This window comes from Eriocheir sinensis, chromosome 54 (genome assembly GCF_024679095.1).
Source record: "Eriocheir sinensis breed Jianghai 21 chromosome 54, ASM2467909v1, whole genome shotgun sequence".
Lineage (NCBI taxonomy): Eukaryota > Metazoa > Arthropoda > Malacostraca > Decapoda > Varunidae > Eriocheir > Eriocheir sinensis.
In genome coordinates this window covers 7,123,718-7,137,897 of record NC_066562.1, presented here as the reverse complement: position 1 = coordinate 7,137,897, position 14,180 = coordinate 7,123,718, and the positions used below count along the sequence as shown (strand labels likewise).

The 14,180-nt window shown below is 45.2% G+C and overlaps 1 protein-coding gene across 43 annotated transcripts in view; it reads left to right on the top strand.

The window, feature by feature from the left end:
• LOC126983668 (uncharacterized) overlaps positions 1-14,180 on the top strand; it is a 30,357-nt gene that overhangs the window by 4,199 nt on the left and 11,978 nt on the right. For all 43 annotated transcript variants that reach the window (XM_050836609.1, XM_050836607.1, XM_050836604.1 and 40 more), the window contains exons 2-10: positions 2,366-2,496; positions 2,924-3,825; positions 4,768-4,945; positions 7,174-7,440; positions 8,479-8,622; positions 9,457-9,551; positions 10,619-10,793; positions 11,146-11,202; positions 12,026-12,121. In XM_050836609.1, the coding sequence (XP_050692566.1) occupies positions 2,951-3,825; positions 4,768-4,945; positions 7,174-7,440; positions 8,479-8,622; positions 9,457-9,551; positions 10,619-10,793; positions 11,146-11,202; positions 12,026-12,121 (1,887 nt within the window). In that variant the 5' untranslated portion in view covers positions 2,366-2,496; positions 2,924-2,950. The remainder of the gene's footprint in view (positions 1-2,365; positions 2,497-2,923; positions 3,826-4,767; positions 4,946-7,173; positions 7,441-8,478; positions 8,623-9,456; positions 9,552-10,618; positions 10,794-11,145; positions 11,203-12,025; positions 12,122-14,180) is intronic.

The following is a 14,180-nucleotide window of genomic DNA, read 5'->3' as shown; positions in this document are numbered from 1 at the left end:
AAACTAACCCACACTAAAGTAAATTCAGACAACACACTCTTAACAAAACTCTATAACAACTTAATTAGGAACACACGTATGAGATCAGCAGGAGTTTTAAAGTGTGTAATTACCAGCGGAAGGCAATTATCTCGTTAGTAGGCTATAGATGGAGTAAGTATTTGAGGGAGGGCTTATGTAAGGCGAGTTTTTTTTTATACTTATTATTTGTGTGAGTTATTTTAATCTTCTGTTCTGGGTGACGTTTCAGGCTTTTTTTTCCTTTTTTTATTTATTCTTTCTTTATTTTCTTTTCTTATATATATTTTCTTTGATTTCCTCCTTTAATCCTTTTGTTTCATTCTTCTAATTTTCCTTCACTTCCTTTTTTCTCCTTTATTTCCTTTTCTTCTTCCTGTTGTTGTTGTTGTTCTTCTTGATCTTCTTTTCTTTCTTCCTTTTCTTCTTCTTTCTGTTCTTGTTCTTGTTCTCCTTGTTCTTGTTCTTTTTTTCCTCCTCCTTCTTCTTCTTCTTCTTCTTCTTTATCTTCCTCATCATTCACCTGTAATTACCACACACTCATATTACGCCAGGTAGATTCAGGTAGATTAAGAGCTAATTACCTATCACTTCTCACCTAAATAAACCTTCGCAATTATCTCTTATCAGTGTTATTTAGTACGTGATTATCGGTGGTGGTGGTGGTGGTGGTGATGGTGGTGGTGGTGGAACTCAGATAAAATGAAGGTACTCGATTCCCAAGACCCCCCCCCACCCCCCACCCCACACACATACACTTAAGTTCTGTATTACTAAACTTTTCGTCACCCAAGTTCACATATTTGACAAGGCTTTCGTATGATTTTTTTGGGCATTTCCAGGAGTAGTTTTATGACCCTGGTGGTAGTGTGACCCTTCTTCTATACCGTGAACCTAAAGAAACACATATTTGACAAGGCTTTCGTATGATTTTTTGGGGCATTTCCAGGAGGGTTTCATCATAGTGCTCTCCCAAGCGTGGTGACGTCACGCGCAGTTGGGAGAATTTCTTGGGCGTGTTTCATCACCAAGTAGGATTGGGGGCGGTCTTGGGAGAAATCATCGTTGCCAATCTTCCGCGTCGCTTTGACGTCTAATATGTCTTTAATTAACCTAAATTACACTTCTTATGTATAATTATGGAATTATAAATATAAACAATTGATGTTTAGTTGAAATACAGCGATAGCATCTTCATTGTAAGGAATATGTGCACGTATTTTTGTTCCGTCTGTATCTTCAACGGCACCACGGTGTAAACAAACATTTAGTGAGTCGTGAGTAGACCATCTCGCCGCCATGGCCCGCAGCTTATACTGTGCATCAAATAACACTTGCACATTGATGGTGTGGTAGTTATTGCGGTTGACGTACACTTTTTCATGCTCATGTGGGGCCACTATTCTTACGTGGGTGCCATCAACAGCACCCACCACACCAGGAAAACCAGCAATATCGGCAAACTCCGTCTTCATTCTCTGCTGCTCCCCCCGGTTTAAAAGGAACCCCATGAACCGCCTCATATTCTCTTGTGTCACGAGAGCATCCACGGTCTGGGTGATGATTCTGCTGACTGTGGCCCGGGAAACTCCAAAGTCATCTGCGCTGCACGACTGCATTTTCCCGGTGGCGAGGTATCGCAGAGTCAACGCCACTTTCAGCTCCGCTGTGACCGCACGGCTCCTCTCAGTCCTGTTGTCAATCACGTGTTGCACCAAGTCAGTGACGAACAACAGGCCAGCACGATCCACCCTGTACCTCTTCTTGAACTCGGTGTCATCGTACTCATTAAAGATGTCCCTTCTCGGGCGAAAATTCCTTGGGGTGCTGGCGGGGTTGTTCACGGGCTGCCATGTTTACAGTCTGACGCTTGGAACCTTCCTTGGGAGCACTTGGGAGACCCCGCAAGGCCTCCCAAGGCGGCGAGCGAGATGGCAGAGTTCCAAGGCTTGGGAGCTTTCGTGAAACATGCCCAAGGTTTCTCGTACGCTTGGGACTCCTTGAGCACACTTCCAAGGACTTGGGAACTTTGATGAAACCCACCCCTAAAGAAACACCTATTTGACAAGGCTTTCGTATGATTTTTGGGGCATTTCCAGGAGTAGTTTTATGACCCTGGTGGTAGTGTGACCCTTATTCTATACCGTGAACCTAAAGAAACGCTCATTAGAACCCGACTGATCCCCTCTTTGACCTTTAGAAATACTGGTGTGAGAAGCAAAAATGTCTTATGATACCGACCACAGACAGACAGACAGACAGACAGATAAAAAGTGCTGTGTAATGGTCAATCTCTCCCTCCCTCAAGGCTTCTAAACAGTAAGGTATTCGTATTCTCTTCTCCCAGAACGCACATCGCCTCTAAAGGAATCGGAACCCACTTGACGTAGCAGGGACGGGAAGTCGGTGAGGTCATCTGTTTGTGTTCTTGAAGGCGTTGAGGCCATCAGGAAAACCCCAAACAAAGGAGAGTGGGAGGTAAGAAGGAGTATTAGAACCTACTACTTTGATTCCTTTTTACTTTCCCGTTCCTTTCCTTTTCCTTTCCTTTCATTTTTTTTCTTTTTTTTCTTTTTTCTTTTTTTCTTTTTCTCTTGTGCGTAGTAAGGAGTATATCTGAACCTACTCTTAAGCATTTTTTTTTACTTTCCATTCCTTTCCTTTTCCTTTTCCTCTCCTTTCTTTTCCTTTCTTTCTCTTTATTTTCATCCTTTATTCTTTTTCTCTTACCTCTTCTTTTCCTTCCTCTCCTTTCCTTTCCTTTCTTCGTCTCTTAATAAAAATGAAAGAGGATGGGAGAAGAAGGGAAATTAATGGAAGGGAAGGGAAAAGTAAGGGACATAGGAAGGGATAGAAGGGCTGTATTTTCCTCTTTTAAGTTAATTTTCTCTTCTCTTTCTTACAGCGCGCAGTAGATGGTCACCCAGGAACCATGGAAGGAACAGGGGAGAGTGGGGGGGCATCTTCCCACCCCCCCATAGCACCCACACCCACGGACCCCTCCCCAATCCCACCCACGTCCTCATCCTCCCCCTCCCGTCACCCCCAGGCCTCCATTCCCCACCCCAATGCCTCCCCAACCCGACCCATCCCCACTTCTTCCCCCGCCCGTCACTCTACTCCACCTCACACCCCTCCACAAAATGGTTCAGTACCCCATGAAAATCCCTCTTCCAGCCCCTCCCGTCGCATCCCCACTCCCCAGTCTTCTCCCCATCACTTCTCCATTCCCCAAGCAACCCCTTCCCCTCCCCATTCCCTCCTCATAACCCCAGCACACCCCTCACCCCCACCGAACCTCATGCTCGAAGGGGGGACTCAAGCAAACGGGGAGAAAACGGAGGAGGACCCAGCGTCTCTCCCTGTTCCTTCCGCCCCAACTCTCCCTCCTTCCCCAACTCTCCAGCACCTTCCCTTGCCTAGTGCCCCGATAGCAGAGGAGGAGGATGTAGGGGGGACCACACCAAGCACGCAGACATCACCACAACGTCACCTACCCCAAGAATTACCGAGATACGAGGACATGAATTCTGACACCACGGATAGCGCCTTCCCTCATGCCTCGACGGAACGCGACCTCCCGCCCTACTCTCCTACCATGGCCCCGAAGAAGGCTCAGAGGGTGCGCTGGGCGTCTGAAACAAGGCCTACGGAGGGAGATGAGGGCCCTGAGAGAGTAAGGCCAAGAGCGGTGCGGATTGGGGTGAATTTGATACGAGCAGCGAAGAGGTTGCTGAGTTTCCTGGGCCGTGTGGAAAGTCATGGAAGGTTGTACAAGGGAGAGCTGGTCGAGAGAGCCATTTTGAGGTGAGTTGTTTCTCTTCCTCCTCCTCCTCCTCCTCCTCCTCCTCTCTGGTACAAACATATAATTTTCTTCTATTTTTTTGTGTTTTTTCTCATTATTTCTCCCACTTTACCTTCTCTCTCTCTCTCTCTCTCTCTCTCTCTCTCTCTCTCTCTCTCTCTCTCTCTCTCTCTCTCTCTCTCTCTCTCTCTCTCTCTCAGCGTGGTAATATTAATTTGGATAAGAGAGTGCATGCGTGCGTGCGTGTAAAATATATCAGTACATGCGTCGATGTGTGTGTGTGTGTGTGTGTGTGTGTGTGTGTGTGTGTGTGTGTGTGTGTGTGTGTGTATTGCCAGGCGGACAGGTGTGTGAGGTAAACAATGACATCAACAGGTAAAAGTGAATGTGATGTTTGATGTTTTTCTTCGTTTTTTTCTTTTTTCTTCGTTTTTTTCGTTTTTTCTTCGTTTTTTCTTCGTTTATTTTTCTTCTTTTTTTTTCTTCGTTTTTCTTCGTTTTTTCTTCGTTTTTTCTTCGTTTTTTTTCTTCGTTTTTTTTTTCCTAAATAATTTTAGTGTTGTATCTTCTTTTAGGATTTCTATTTCCTGTTATTTTCCTTTACTACTACTATTACTACTACTACTACTACTACTACTACTACTACTTTCACCTCGTCATCCCATCCACCACGTATATAAATAAACAATACAACCCTGAATCTCTCTCTCTCTCTCTCTCTCTCTCTCTCTCTCTCTCTCTCTCTCTCTCTCTCTCTCTCTCTCTCTCTCTCTCTCTCTCTCTCTCTCTCTCTCTCTCTCTCTCTGGACTGAATATCTACGTAGAAATCTGTCTTTTTATTTCTTTCTATGGTCTAAATATCTATATAAATCTACGTCAAAATCTATGTCTCTTTCTGTTGTCTGAATATCTATGTAAAAATCATTCCTTCCCCCCCCCCCTAGGTACGAGCGGTGCTGGCTCCCCCTGGCGGCGGGCAGCGCGAAGGAGCCCAAGCTATGCCTTCCGCCCCTGGACGTGCACTGGGTCTGGCTGGTGCACATGCTGGCGCCGCAGCACTACCGCGGCGACTGCGAGGCCGTGGTGGGCAGGATGGTGCCGCACAGACTGGTTGCTGATAAGGTATATAGCCACGAAGGGGGTGAAGGGAAGGGGTAGAGGGGGTGAGGTAGGGTGATGGGATGGTAAAATGGGTGTCAGGGAGGGGGGAATAGGATAAGGTTTGGGGGTAAAAGGGGGTGAGGTAGGCGGTAAGATCGGGGATGATCGGCGGCAAACCACCGGTGCACCCCCGGTCAATCCTGATGACCGTAGACGCAGCCGACCACAGCCGGTCAATTTCAAAATTTTCAAAAATATCGGGGATGCTCCCGGTCGACCGGCGGTATAAAAAAATGTAGATAGGGGATGAAGGAAGGGGGCAAGGGAATGTAAGGGAAAGAAAGGGGGGAGGGAAGGTAAGGTAGCTAGAATGGGAGGAAGCTATGGGGAGGAAGAGGGTAAGGAAGGGGGTGAAAAGAGGAAGAAAGTGTAAGGTAAAGAAAGGGGATGACACGAGGGGGGAGGGAAGGTAAGGTAGCTAGAATGGGAGGAAGCTGTGGGGAGGAAGAGGGTAAGGAAGGGGGTGAAAAGAGGAAGAAAGTATAAGGTAAAGAAAGGGGATGACACGAGGGGGAGAGAAGGTAAGGGGTAGCCAGAAAGGGGTGGAGGAAGGTGGGAAATACGTAATGTGTAAACAGGTGTTCTGAGATGTAAACAGATAGGTCTGTAAACATGAAGGATGGTTTCGTGGTAGAAGAGAAGGGAAGGGAAATGAGAGGAGAGGAAAGGAGGACAAGGGAGAGGGAGAGGGGAAGAGTTGAGAGAAGAACAAAGGGAGAAATGAGAAGAGGAGATAAGGGAAGAGGAGGAGGAGGAGGAGGAGGAGGAGGAGGAAGAGGAAAGGAGAATGAATGAGATAAAAGGAAGGAGTGGAAAACGACGTAATAGAGACAGAGTGAGAGAAACCCATTAAAGAGAGAGAGAGAGAGTGTGTCCTACTCCACATTTGTCTCACTTTCCTTCCCTCCCCTTCCCCTTCTCTCCTTCCCTCTTTCTCTCCCCTCCCTTTCCCTCCCCTCCCTCCCCATATAAGGTAATTTAGGTAAGGTAATCTTGTAATCTTTTAACCGATGACGCTGTTAGCTGTTCTGATCCTGTTAGTGTTATGGACTCTCTCTCTCTCTCTCTCTCTCTCTCTCTCTCTCTCTCTCTCTCTCTCTCTCTCTCTCTCTCTCTCGTTTTTTTCTTCCTATCCTTCTTTATTAACTTTTTTCCATCTTTTGTAATCTTGTTAGTGGTATGGTCTCTCTCTCTCTCTCTCTCTCTCTCTCTCTCTCTCTCTCTCTCTCTCTCTCTCTCTCTCTCTCTCTCTCTCTCTCTCTCTCTCTCTCTCTCTCTCTCTCTCTCTCTCTCTCTCTCTCTCTCTCTCTCTCTCTCTCTAAATATATAAGACGTTAAAATATGTAATAAAGAAGGAAAAATGAGAGAGAGAGATCTGCCGTGATTAATGTCAAGTGGACTAAACACACACACACACACACACACACACACACACACACACACACACACACACACACACACACACACACACACACACACACACACACACACACACACACACACACACACATACTTTTTTTGTTTTAATTCCTCTTGACCTTTCACAAATATTTCCTTCTTTTCTTTTTTTCTTCTTCTTCTCCTCCTCCTCTTCCTCTTCCTCCTCCTCCTCCTCCTCCTCCTCCTCCTCCTTTATCTTTTCCTACTCATTTATTTTTTCTTCTTCTTCTTCTTCTTCTTCTTCTTCTTCTTCTTCTTCTTCTTCTTCTTCTTCTTCTTCTTCTTCTTCTTCTTCTTCTTCTTCTTCTTCTTCTTCTTCTTCTTCTTCTTCTTCTTCTTCTTCTTCTTCTTCTTCTTCTTCTTCTTCTTCTTCTTCTTCTTCTTCTTCTTCTTCTTCTTCTTCTTCTTCTTCTTCTTCTTCTTCTTCTTCTTCTTCTTCTTCTTCTTCTTCTTCTTCTTCTTCTTCTTCTTCTTCTTCTTCTTCTTCTTCTTCTTCTTCTTCTTCTTCTTCTTCTTCTTCTTCTTCTTCTTCTCTTCCTCCTCCTCCTCCTCCTCTATCTTTTCTTACTCATTTGTTTTTCTCTTCTTCTTCTTCTTCTTCTTTTTCTTGACACACTTTTCTCGTCTCAATTTCGTCTTCTGTGAATTTCTCTCTTCTCCTCCTCCTCCTCCTCCTCAAAAACACATGATTAACCCTCCTCCTCCTCCTCCTCCTCCTCCTCCTCCTCCTCTTTTTCCCCTCGTAACAGAGTATGGAGGAGGCGAGAAGAAGAGGAAGAATTCTATGGATGGAGAGGTACCCAGATGAACCTTGGGAAGTGGAAGACTCGACCATTACCACTACTACTACTACTACTACTACTACTACTACTACTACTACTACTACTGATACTACTACTGCTGAAACGGACCCTACTTCTACTTCTACTCCTACTACTACATCTACTATTACTGGGTCCAAGATATCGTATGACCTAAAATCCGCTATTGAGAGACAAGGAGCGTTTTATTATCAGGTGAGTTTGTGTGTTAATGAGTTTGTTTACCTGTGTTGTTTTGTTTGTTTGTTTGTTTGTTTGTTTGTTGTTAATTGCTACTTCTTGAAATGTGTGTGTATATAGTTGAAAGATTTTTATTCTTTTCGTATTTTATTGTTTCTTTTTTCTTTTGTTTTTATTCTTTGTTTTGTTTTTTGCTATTTTAATTTTCTATTTTTCCCTTTTTCCTTCTTTTTTTCCTTTTTTTATTTTCTTTCCTTTTTTCCTTCTTTTTTCTTTGTTTTTTCACTATACTAATTTTCTTTTTTTTCCTTTTTTCTTTCTTTCTTTCCTTCTTTTTCTCCTCCTTTTTTTCTTCTTTTTCTTATTTCTTTTTTTTTCACTGCTATTTTTTTTCCTTTTTTTCTTATTTTCCTTTTTTTTCCTCTTTTCCTTTCTTTTTCCTCCTTTTTTCCTCCTTTTTCTTCTTTCTTTTATTTTCACAACTAATTTTCTTTTTTCTTTTTTCCTTTTTTTCTTTTTTTTCCTTTTTCCCTTCTTTTTCCTTTTTTTTCCTTTTTCCCTTCTTTTTTCCTTTTTCCCTTCTTTTCCTTTTCCTTCTTTTCCTTCTTTTCCTTTTCCTTCTTTTCCTTTTCCTTCTTTTCCTTTTCCCTTCTTTTTCATTTTTTCCTCCTTTTTCCCTTCTTTTTCCCTTCTTTTTCCCTTCTTTTTTCCTTCTTTTTCCCTTCTTTTTCCCTTCTTTTTTCCTTTTTTCCCTTCTTTTTTCCTTTTTCCCTTTTTCCCTTCTTTTTCCCTTCTTTTTCCCTTCTTTTTCCCTTCTTTTTCCCTTTTTTCCTTTTTCCCTTCTTTTTCCCTTCTTTTTCCCTCCTTTTTTCCTTTTTTCCTTTTCCCTTTTCCCCTTCTTCTTCCCTTCTTTTTCCCTTCTTTTTCCCTTTTTCCCTTCTTTTTTCCTTCTTTTCCTTTTTCCCTTTTTCCCTTCTTTTCCCTTCTTTTTCCCTTCTTTTTCCCTTTTTTCCCTTCTTTTTTCCTTTTCTTTCCTCCTCCTTCTTTTTCCAGGTGTCCCTCCCACACTACAGCCACAAGGGCTTTCTAACGCGAGCTGAGTGGCGGTACAGACGTTTCCTGGCCCTGAAGAAGGTCCACCCAACCCACTTTCTGGTGCCATGCTATGATATGGACCTCCTCTGGCACACACATATGGTAGGCACTCCTTGGCACTGCTGTTTGGGGGGAAAGTTAGGAAGAAATACTAAAATGCTGAAGGAATTGATATCAGAACACCTAATCACTGAAGAGTTTTCTGTGGGAGATGTTGGTAGGTTGTGGTTGATTGCGGTTGATTCGAGTGGGCTAGAGGGGTGCGGTTGGTGGAGTTTGGTAGCTAATAGGGGGGTCAAGGGAGAGTTAGGAGTATCTGTAAGTAGTTTCGAAGGATTGGTAAGTAGGGTGGAGGCATTGTAAGTGATTGGAAAGTATAGGTTTGTCACACGTTAGGCACTCGTTGGCACTGATGTTGGAGGGATTGGAGGGTTAAAAAGTTGGTAAGTAGTTAGAAGTGGAGGCATTGTAAGTGATTGGAAAGTATAGGTTTGTCACACGTTAGGCACTCGTTGGCACTGATGTTGAGGGGATTGGGAAGTAGTTGGTGTAGTAGAGTAAGAAATTTGTGGTAGTTAAGAAGATGCAGTGAATTATTGGAGGCATTGTAAGTGAAGTAGTTAGAAGGATTGGTAAGTAGATTGGAGCAGTAGATAGTGATTTGTAAGTCACCTAATGGTTGGCACTCGTTGGCACTGATGTTGGAGGGATTGGAAAGTAGTTAGAAGGATTGGTAAGTAGGTAAAGTGATTTGTAAGTAACCTAACCTAACCTAACCTAACCTAAAACTCGTTGGCAATACTGTTGAGGGGATTGGAAAGTAGTAAGAAGGATTTGTAATGATGCGATTGGTGATTAGGTGTTCTCTGTCTTCTCTCCCTTCTCTCTCACCTGTCTGCCCACCTGTAACCCCCCCCCCGTCTCCCCCGTCCCCAGATGCACCCCGAGGTATACCACAGGGACACAGAGGCGCTACTGGGGAAGATTCTGCCTCATGATGACTCCGTGAATGACAGGACTCCCGGGTCAAGGTAGGTGGAGAGGAGGAAGAGGAGGAGGAGGAGGAGGAAGGAAGGAAGAACGAGGTGATGTATGGGGAAGAGTTGAAGAGATACGAGGGAGGAGGAGGAGGAGGAGGAGGAGGAGGAGGACATGAAAGGAAGGTTGAAGGAGGTATTGGTGATGGGAGAGGAGAAAAGAACCGATAGAAGAAGAAGGAGGAGGAGGAGGAGGAGGAGGAGGAGGAGGAAACAAGTATATGTATTTAGGTTGAGGAGGAGAGGAAGAAGAGGAGATGAATGGGAACTAGAAAGGAGGAGGAAGAGGAGGAGGAGGAGGAGGAAGAGGAAGAGGAAGAGGAAAAGGAAGAGGAGGAGGAGGAGGAGGTTAACATCTAGGAAAAGTATAATTGCAATGTTTTAAGAAATACGTAATTATTTTCTCTCTCTCTCTCTCTCTCTCTCTCTCTCTCTCTCTCTCTCTCTCTCTCTCTCTCACCCTTTTTTTTCCCTCCCTTCCTCCCTTTTTATCTCCCTTTCTCCCTGTACTCCCTTTAACCCTCTTTCCCTCCCTTCCTCCCTCTATCCTCCCTTTCTTCCTTATCCTTTCTCTTTCTCCCTCTTTCTCCCTTCCTTCTCTTCTCCCTTCTCTTCTTTATCTCCCTTTCTTCCCTAACCCAATCATTTCCCTTATTCTCCCTTCTTCCTTTTCTCCCTTCCCTAACTTTATCATATCTCTCTCTCTCTCCTTCTTCCCTCTAATCAATTGCTTTCTAATCTCCCTTTTTTGCTGTATTTCTCCCTCCTCTCCCTTTTTCCTTCTCTCTTCTCTGCTCTCTTTCTCTCCCTTCCCTAACTTTATCATATCTCTCCCTCTCCCTCTTCTTCCCTCCAATCAATTGCTTTCTAATCTCCCTTTTTTGCTTTATTTCTCTCTCTTCCTCTCGCTTCCTCCTTCTCTCTTCTCTCCTCTCTTTCTCTCCCTTCCCTAACTTTATCATATCTCTCCCTCTCCCTCTTCTTCCCTCCAATCAATTGCTTTCTAATCTCCATTTTTTGCTATATTCCTCCCTCCTCCTCTCCTTCTGCTCCTCCTTCAGACTCATCACCTCAGACGAGCACACACGTACCCTCTGGAGCCGCGCCTATCCACACACCTTCAGGAGAGACGGAGGCATGTACCGAGGTGACCCGCCCTGTACCTATCTCCACCAGGTGCCCGAGGAGGTGCAGGAGACGGTCCATGCCACTCTCTACCACTGCCAGGTGTTGAAGGTAAGGAGGGACAGGTGTGAAGGGGGATTGAAAGGGAAAGGAGAGCGCAGGGGAATGGTGTGAGAGAGATGATTAGGTTAGGAAAGGGAGACATAGAGAGAGATAAGAGAGAGAATAGGGATGGAGGGAAGGTTAGGAGATAAGAGAGAGAGAGAGAGAGAGAGAGAGAGAGAGAGAGAGAGAGAGAGAGAGAGAGAGAGAGAGATAAACAGATGAAGGGTCACACTCACACACACACTCACTCACTCATCCTCCCTTCCTCTCTCCCTTACATTCTTCCTTTCCTTCCCTCCCTCCCTCACTCACTCACTCACTCACTCCCTCCCTCACTCACTCACTCACTATCTTTCAGTTGACCATCAAGGGGAAGGCGCCAGACGGGCCACTACGAATAAAAATCAAAATAGAGGTAAGATAGATTATTATTATTATTATTATTATTATTATTATTATTATTATTATTATTATTATTATTATTATTATTATTATTTGCTGGACGTGTTATTAATATATCTTCCTTTTCCTTTTTTTTCTCTTCCTTTTTTTTCCTTTCCCTTCCCTTCCCATTTTGTTTACTCTATCCTTCCCTTCCTTTCCCATCCTTTTCCTTCCCTTCATTTTCCTTCACTTCCCTTTCTTTTCTTCCATTCGCTTCCCTTCCCATCCCCTTCCCTTCCTTCCTTTTCCATCCTTTCTCTCTGCTTCCCTTCCCTTCCCTTCCTTTCCCATCCTTTCCTTTCCCTTTCTTTTCCTTCCCTTCCTTTCCCTTCCCTTCCCTTTCCTTTCCCTTCCCTTTCCTTTCCTTCCGTTTTCTTCCCTTCCCTTCCCATCCCCTTCTTTCCCTTCCCTTCCTTTCCCTCTGCTTCCCTTCCCTTCCCAATCCATTCCTTTCCCGTACCCCAAATCCATGCACTCCCTTCCCTTTCCCTTCCCTTCCTTTCCCTTCCCATCCCATCCTTTCCCTTCCCTTCCCTTCCTTCCTTTCCATTCCTTTCTCGTACCCCAAATCCACCTCACTCCCTTCCCTTTCCCTTCCCTTCCCTTCCCTTTCGTTCCCATCCCTTCCCTTCCCATCCCATCCTATCCCTTCCCTTCCCATTCCTATCCATTCATTTCCCGTACCTCAAATCCACCTAATTCACCTTCCCTTCCCATCCCTCCATAACCCTTTCCCCTTCCCACTCCCATTCCCTCCCTTCCCTCCCTTCCCTCCTCCACCTCCCCACCCACAGGGACGTCAGGTAGGCGACATCAGTGTGTTCCACCAAGAGCAGGTAACGGAGCACAACGTAGCCGACCTGGATGTCATCTTCTCCGTCCACGAACAGGTAAGGAGGTTGATCAGGTGTGTGTGTGTGTGTGTGTGTGTGTGTGTGTGTGTGTGTGTGTGTGTGTGTGTGTGTGTGTGTTTCCTTTCCCTTCCTTCCCTTCCCTTCCCTTCCTTTCCCTTCCACCCTTTCCCTTTCCTTATTCTTCCTTTCCCTCCCTTTCCCTTCTCTTCCCTTCCCTTCCTTCCCTTTCCTTTCCTTCCCTTCCCTCCCTTTCCCTTCTCTTCCCTTCCACCCTTTCCCTTTCCCTTCCTCATTCTTCCCTTCCCTTCCCTTCCACTTCTATTTCCATTTCTTCTCGTTTCGTGTAAGTGCGTGTGTTTGGGGGGTGTGGAGAGGAGGAGAAGGAGAGGAAGGAAAGGAAGGAAGAAAGGAAAAATATCAGAGAAATTAAAATAGAGGAAAGAAAGGAAGAAAAAACAAGAAAATGTGGAAGATGAGAGAGAGAGAGAGAGAGAGAGAGAGAGTAAACATCTTCAGTCCTTCTCAAATTTCTTTTCTATGTGTTTCCCTTCTTTTTCCTCTTCTTTTCCTTCTTTTCCTTCCTTCCTTCCTTCCCTCTTTTTCCACTTCTTTCCTTTTCCTTCTTTCTCTCCCCTTTCTTCTTTTTCTCCTCCCCTCCTTTTATATTCCCTTCCCCTCCCCTCCCCTCCCTTCCCTTCCCTTTCCTTCTCTTCCCTTCCATTCCATTCCATTCTCTTCCCTTTCCTTCCCTTCTCTTCCCTTCCCTTCCCTTCCCTCCCCTTCCCTTCCCTTCCCTTCCTTCCCTTCCCTTCCCTTCCATTCTCTTCCCTTCCCTTCCATTCTCTTCCCTTCCCTTCCCTTCCCTTCCCTTCCCTTCCCTTCCCTCCCTTCCTTTCCCTTCCCTTCCCTTCCCTTCCACTTTCAATTTCCTCTTCATTCATAATTCCATCCATCTCCTTCCCTTCCTCCTCCTCCTCCTCCTCCTCCTCTTCTTCCCTCCCTTCCCCTTCACTTATCTCCCCTCCCCACCCTTCCCCTCTACTTCCCATTTTCATTCATTTTTCTTCCCTTCTCTGTCCCCTTCCCTTCCCTTCCTCCCCTTCCCTTCCTCCTCCTCCCCTTCTCTCTGTTGAATTACTCTCTGACAAATTACCAAGGAAAGTGATCTCTCTCTCTCTCTCTCTCTCTCTCTCTCTCTCTCTCTCTCTCTCTCTCTCTCTCTCTTACATCATCTCATCTTCCATATTTTCTTTTTTTTTTCCTCCTTTTTTTCCTCTATTTTCATTTCTCTGTTATTTTCTTCCTTTTCTTTCCTTCTCTTTCCTTCCCTTCCCTTCTTCACTCTTCTTCCTTCCCTTCCCTTCTCTTCCTTTCCTTCCTTCTCTTCCTTTCGTTCCTTTCCTTCCTTTCCTTCCTTCCTTCCTTCCTTCCCTTCCTTCCTTCCCTTCCTTTCCTTCCTTCCTTCCTTCCTTCCTTCTCATCCTTTCCTTCCTTCCTTCCTTTCCTTTCCTTCTCTTCCGTCCTCCTTCCACCCTTTCCTTTTCCTTTCCTCATTCTTCCCTTCCCTTCCCTTCCTTTCCCTTCCTTCCCTTCCCTTTCCTTACCTTCTCTTTCCTTCCTTTCCCTTCCCTTCCCTTCCCTTCCCTTCCCTTCCTTTCCTTTCCTTTCCCTTCCCTTTATTTCATCTTCCTCTCCTCCCATCCCCTTTCCACCCACCCTTCCTTCCCCTCTTCCTCCTCCTCCCTTCCTTCCCTCCCCTTCCCCTCTTCCTCCTCCCTTCCCCTCCCTTCCTTCCCTCCTTCCTTGCCCTACTTCCATTCCATTACCTCTCACCTATCACCCATATCCTTCCCTCCCTTCCTTCACCTTCCTTCCTGTCCTTCTTTCCTCTCCATTAAATCCTATATCTTTTTTTCTTTCTTTCCTTCCTCTTTTCTCCTCCTCACACCGTACCCTCTTTAGCTATCAAGAGGAGGAGGAGGAGGAGGAGGAGGAGGAGGAGGAGGAGGTGTTATACGAGGAAAAGTGGCTGGCTAAGGAGGAGGAGGAGGAGGAGGAGGAGGAGGAAGATACAGAAGAAGAGAAAGAGAAGAGG